General features: G+C 38.5%; 1 protein-coding gene across 4 annotated transcripts in view; it reads right to left on the bottom strand.

Annotated features, from left to right (window-relative positions):
- Positions 1–5,863, bottom strand: part of FNIP2 (folliculin interacting protein 2) — a 41,922-nt gene that overhangs the window by 25,214 nt on the left and 10,845 nt on the right. For 2 of the 4 annotated variants that reach the window (XM_072405981.1, XM_072405983.1), the window contains exon 1: positions 2,332–3,744. The exons of 1 other annotated variant lie outside the window; for it this stretch is intronic. In XM_072405981.1, the coding sequence (XP_072262082.1) occupies positions 2,332–2,498 (167 nt within the window). In that variant the 5' untranslated portion in view covers positions 2,499–3,744. Of the gene's footprint in view, positions 1–2,331; positions 3,745–5,863 lie in introns of those variants that run through there. One more of the 4 variants, XM_072405984.1, reaches the window with a different exon arrangement.

Raw genomic sequence — 5,863 nt, 5'->3', positions numbered from 1 at the left:
AAGTACCTTCATTGGAAAATGTGGTATAGGTCATACATATTGTAGGTATGAGAAAAGTCATAAGCAAAAGATTTTTGTTAACTTTCTATAAAAAAAGTGATAAGATTAATAAAAAAAAAACAAAAAAAAACCAAAAAAAAAAAACCGCATGACTTGATGAGCCATTTAATGCCATCAAACGCACCTAGTATGAGAAATATTTCCTCATTTCTTGTGAGACTGTGACAGAAGGGTTACACCAGTTAAAACCAACATTAGTGAATTGTGTCCAACAAATCTTAGCGATTTCCCCAGTTCCTGTGCCTATGACCACAATCAGGGAAGAGAAAGTTTAAGAAAAATATATCCTAGGGGGGGGAGTTTCATTTTAATGATGGAAATGCCCTACCTAACACATACATTAGGTTTGGGCACAACTCATTCAATGGTTTATTTTACATTGGACATCTTAATATTAAACTACAGACTATGAAGGAACATATACCTCATGGTTTTAAAACAAAAAAGGGTTTAAAAAAAAAAAACAGAATGTTTTAGGGAAAATTAAATATAATGATTGATTGATGACAGCTTTGTACACCCTGGTTAGGTGTGCCTTGAATTTAAAATAAATCAAGTGTCAAGTACACCCACACCATCACATCTCCTCCTCCATGCTTCACAGTGGTAACTGTAGACTCACCTTTCCTGAGTCTCAATGACATGGTGGGTGCACCAAACAGCTCAAGCTTGGACTAAAGTACAGATTTCCACTGGTCTAATGTCCATTTCTTGGCCCAAGCAATTTCTTCTGTTGCTGATGTTCATCTTCCGCAGTAGTGGCGTGTTTGTGGAAATTTTACCATATTGTCTCCTCTGACTAGTGTTTGTTGAAATGTGTATGCTACTTGAAATATTAGGTGGGCTCTAATATGAAGTGCCATTATTTGCAGTTTTTGAAGCTGGTAATGAGCTAATCCCTTGCAGAAAAGAGAACGCTTAGTAATCCTATCAGGGGTGGCCCTCAATGAAGCCAGATTCATCATAGCATTTGATGGATTTCACAATTTGAGGATACATTCAACCTTCCTAAAATAATTTGTGGCCTTCACATCTTAAAATGATGGACTGTTATTTTTCTTTATTTAGTCCAGTGGTTCTTGCAATAATATGGAGTAGAACAGTAGTCGAATAGGGCCAAAGACTGTATAGAACTGTACCTCTGCTAACACAACTGATGGTCTCAAACATATTAACAAGACAACACATATGCAAAGAAATTCTAGAAATGTAACTCTTGACAAAGCACACCCATTACCAGTAGATAACTATTCCATATGCATATACCATGAATCTGAGAGAATGTGTGCTGTCCCATGTACAGCCTTAACATATTTGCATTAAGGCAATTGGCCCCAGGTGGACATCAAGGGAGTGTTGGCAATGCGGAGAAAACACCACGTAACATAATACAGTAAGCAATGAGTAAGTTTACTTCACAGGATTTATTCCAGTACACCTCACGAATAATGATTACAAAGAGCAAAATGTTGAGATGGAGACCTAACCTATAACCATGAGGACTGCTAAAATGAGCAAAAAATCAAAAAAATATCCCAGACATGAAGTATTTTACCATGCACAGTGCACTACAGTACATAGCAGGTCATTACCACTTTACCATGTTTTGTGGTATGTTTCAAAACATTGCAACTGGAGATAAGCTGCTGTATTGCATTGTAGACACAAATTAAAACAAATGGCAGCACAGCAAACAAAATTGTGTGTTGAGGTGCAAATGACTGCAATGTGCCAAATCACAGAGATGCCCATGTGGTTGTTTCAAGGACCCATATACATTTTTCCCTAAAATACGCTTTAACCATCTGGAATTCAATATTGAAATAGAAATGGACAACTGTTTTGCAGAATATAATCACCTAGCGAAGGTGTGACCATTCATTACGAACTATTCCCTGAAAAGTATGAGATGTATTTATTGCACAGCAGACTGCAGCATCCAGATAAAAACTTATAGACCTAATAACCACACATAGAATACATTTGCTATATTTACAAAACGGATCCATATACGGCTTTCACAGAGAGATTACTAAACACGCCAGCTGTTCTACAAAGAAAGGCTACTAATCAGAAGTAATGTCATTTTACCAGCATACTGCTAATGTCTTGATTTAGGTCATAACCCTTCGGTCAATTTACATACAAGTCAATATTACAACTATAAATACAAATATAAAAGGAAATGCAAACAGACTTGAGACAAGACGCAAAATAGAAAGTATAAAGCAAATTATAGTATATATAGGATGATCTTGTCAAAGACTTTACCTTGCCTGTGAGTCGGTGCCATTATTATTGTTGGTCAGTTTCCCAAGCTTGCTTTTCCTTGTTCTGCTGTCTCTGTTGGCAAGCAGGCAGGTTGCAATCCACCTGTTTCGTAGTCTTTTTGAAGAACACCCAGCATGGTTGCTAGTCCTCTGTGTACCCCCACACATCTTTGTCTCCACAAAAATTGTTGTAGGATAGTTATGCCATTTAAGAAGAGCTTTCAATGTCAGGAGAAAGAGGAGAAATGAAGTATGTATCCAAGATCTGTGAAACAAGTGTTTCTCCAAATTCCAGGCTTGGAACACTCATAGCCGATCTCATACTGACAGGTACAATGAACTCTATTACACTCAGTGTCCAATAACAAGCCATACATTAAACTGTTAAATAGTCACAAGACCAAGGCATATGTTTGGCAGAAGGCAGGACTTGGATTTCAGCCACACCCTCTCTGGCAAGGTTGTATTAACATTGGCTAGGCTGCAGATGACAGTCATGTGAGAAGTATTCATCATGTGATAATGAAAAGCAGCCTGGCAGCTTACTGGGATTGTCTGCAAGCACACAGTCATTCACAGGCTACCAGTACAGACATTACCTTGTGCTGTGCTTAGAAGTTGTCATTCAAGCTGCAGCCAGAAACAGCCCTCTAAACCTTCTGTACAGTAAAGAAAACCACAAAGGTACATTAAGCATACAAAAATACTGATCAGACACACAATTCTGTAAAGATCAGTCTTGTAGTGCACAAATCACATTTTGGTAAGATACGCTCCAAGTCAAATTTATTTCATGGGATGTATTAGGAATTCTAAGGAAATAACAGAAGCAGAAAATAGATTTTTGGGAGCATTTTTTTTATGCCATTATTATATTTACCAGATAAAACTGATCACTTAGCACCAAGGGGGAATTCCAATTAACAATCGTCACAGATAGCAAGACTTTTTGTCACTTTTTTTTTTCTTTAGTTGCCCCCCTTCCATTTCCCTTTGCTGTCCAGATTCTTTTACATGTATCTGAAGCACCAATCTAGTGACCTTCACTGTACAGCCCTTTGAACCATACATCAAGCAATTGCTTGAGAAAGACCTCAGGGCTGCTTTTCCATAGAAAATAATTGGGATCCACCCAGCAGAGGTGTTGGAGAGCTGATAATTTGGGCGTAAACTCTGGGCAGAATGGCAACAGGACAAAAAATTGCACGGCCTTTCACAAGGTTAACACAACGTGCACACACACAGAAATTGGGATTAAAAGGATCAACTTCTACCACTTTCTGTGTTACAGTCCTGATGCTCATGTGCACATTGTAGAGTGGCGGACAGGTGCATGGACACGGTGCTATGCACAGTGTGTTCCAACACAAAACTAGAGTAGCTCTTCTGTGGATCAGACAAGGCAGGCTAGTTACCACCCCCTGTCTACACACAAATTTTTAGTGACAATGACCCAGTTGCTAGTTCACTGGTTTTCCTCACTTGTGGAACTTTTCATAGGTACTCTCCACTGCCTTACAGCCCTCAAGATTTCTTTTGTACATGCTCTGAAGAAATATTCTAGCCCCACATATTGGTCCTTGTCAAAAGTCCCTCATTTCCTGCTTAGCAATCATCTTCAAAAAGATGGCTGTTTAATAATGCATTTTACTACTTGAAGTGTGTCACTGTAGCAAAATAATCAATGTTAATCAGTTCACAGGTCAGCTAGTACCATGTTTTAATGCTGGCAGCAGTGGGGACATAGGAAGGGAAGACACTGGAGCAATAGTCAATCCTGCCATAGGAGGGATTACCTGGCCTCAAATTGTGTGTGAACTTTAAGAGAATGCACGTGTGTGGAAGTATGTATGAAAGTGTAAACGTGACAGAATCTCCTGAGGGTAAAGACTAACACAACTGGTTCTCATTCAAGCTTTGTGTACACGGTTGTGCTGCATTAATGCCCACTTAAAACGGATTGCATTGTGCTATAATACAAGTGACTTCAATGCCATGCAGAACGTGCAATGCAGTGCCAGTCAGCGTGTCACAAAGTTTCAAAGGTTTGTGATGTGTCATGACTTGGCAAACACTGATAAATGCAACAAGAAACAAGGTATTGCTTATGTTAAAGCTACAAAAACAGCCTTGGTACACTTTATATTTCGGAGCTCAATCTCTCAGCCAGACATCAAAGCCAACATCAGTATCTGTACCATAGTAATCTATGAATGCAAAGCTTCAGGTGTCTGCTCTTAGGTAAATATGTTCTATATAATGATTATCACAGCTTGTCCAGTGATCAGGCGACAAGGGTAAAACTGCCAGTGACACTGGGCATAGATCCATGATGTACTGCAGATCTGTGCAAGCAAAGGAGAAATTTCACTCAGTCTTGCATTCCATTATACGCCTATATCTGGTGTTCAGTGCATGTGATCTAGGGTGAATAGCAGGGCAGCAGTCAGATACTAAGTATAGCAGTTGTACTCTGTTTCCCTAGGTGAAATCACAAAATTCTTTATTCCTGCTTTGCAAAGTAGCAAATTTGTTATGCAAGAGGAAACACAGAAACCACCACACCTGTGAAACAATCACAGAAAGAATGTCTAAGGTAAACCTGTGAGTAAAAGCCCTGGAGAAATAATTCCATAAAACCATTCAACAGAATTTTACACATGCATTGTGTATTTGGGGGGGATAAATTGAACAAAGTAGTTTTGCGTACACAGTTCAATTTTAGTCAATGGGCTCTATGAATAATGACAGAAAAATTGGGACTTTTCACTGTACACAGTCATGTATGGTAGTCCTACATGTCTCATATATAAAAGTTCAGTGGGTGTTTTTACCATGTTGAAAAATTTAGAATAGCATAAATGGGGACCATACAGAAATAATGTAGACTTACCTAAATTAAGTGGCCATGAATGCACAAAGCACCCTGGTTACTCATCAGATATTCATTCCAAATCCACAGGATGCTACCCAGTAACTATAATACATGCCTATGCGATCCATGACTTACAGTAGTAGAGTTAGAAATCTTGTTTTGACTACCCAAGTTTCTTTTGGGGGACCACTCACCTCAACAAGTCAATAGAATAATATAGTATAGAATATACTTTGGTGTACTCCCCTGCCACCCCTAAAAAAAAAAAAAGTGACAGCCTTGAGCACTATATAAATCTAATGGTGGGTTGTCCATACCTGTGCACTAATCTTAACAGACTTTTGTGGGACACTGCTCTTGTGCTACTGGTAGATCACACTGAATGGGTTTCAAAGATAAATTTTCATATATTTAAACCTGTATCCTTCTTCATGTAGGGCCCTATTTAGACATCCTCTGCTGTAGGTTAATAATGTTCTTCGATGTCTCCCAATGGTGTCCCTGCATTATAACCGTGTCTTTCAAAAAAGAAAAAAAAAAAAACTGCAAATGTTTTTAACACACATGGTCCACTAGATTGTGCAACACGAAACCTATGAAATACTGTGCATTCAAAACTCAGAACTAGGGTATAAATATTTAACCCTTTTTATATTTT

This window comes from Pyxicephalus adspersus, chromosome 3, assembly GCF_032062135.1.
Source record: "Pyxicephalus adspersus chromosome 3, UCB_Pads_2.0, whole genome shotgun sequence".
Taxonomy (NCBI): domain Eukaryota; kingdom Metazoa; phylum Chordata; class Amphibia; order Anura; family Pyxicephalidae; genus Pyxicephalus; species Pyxicephalus adspersus.
This window is presented reverse-complemented; position numbering and strand designations above follow the sequence as displayed.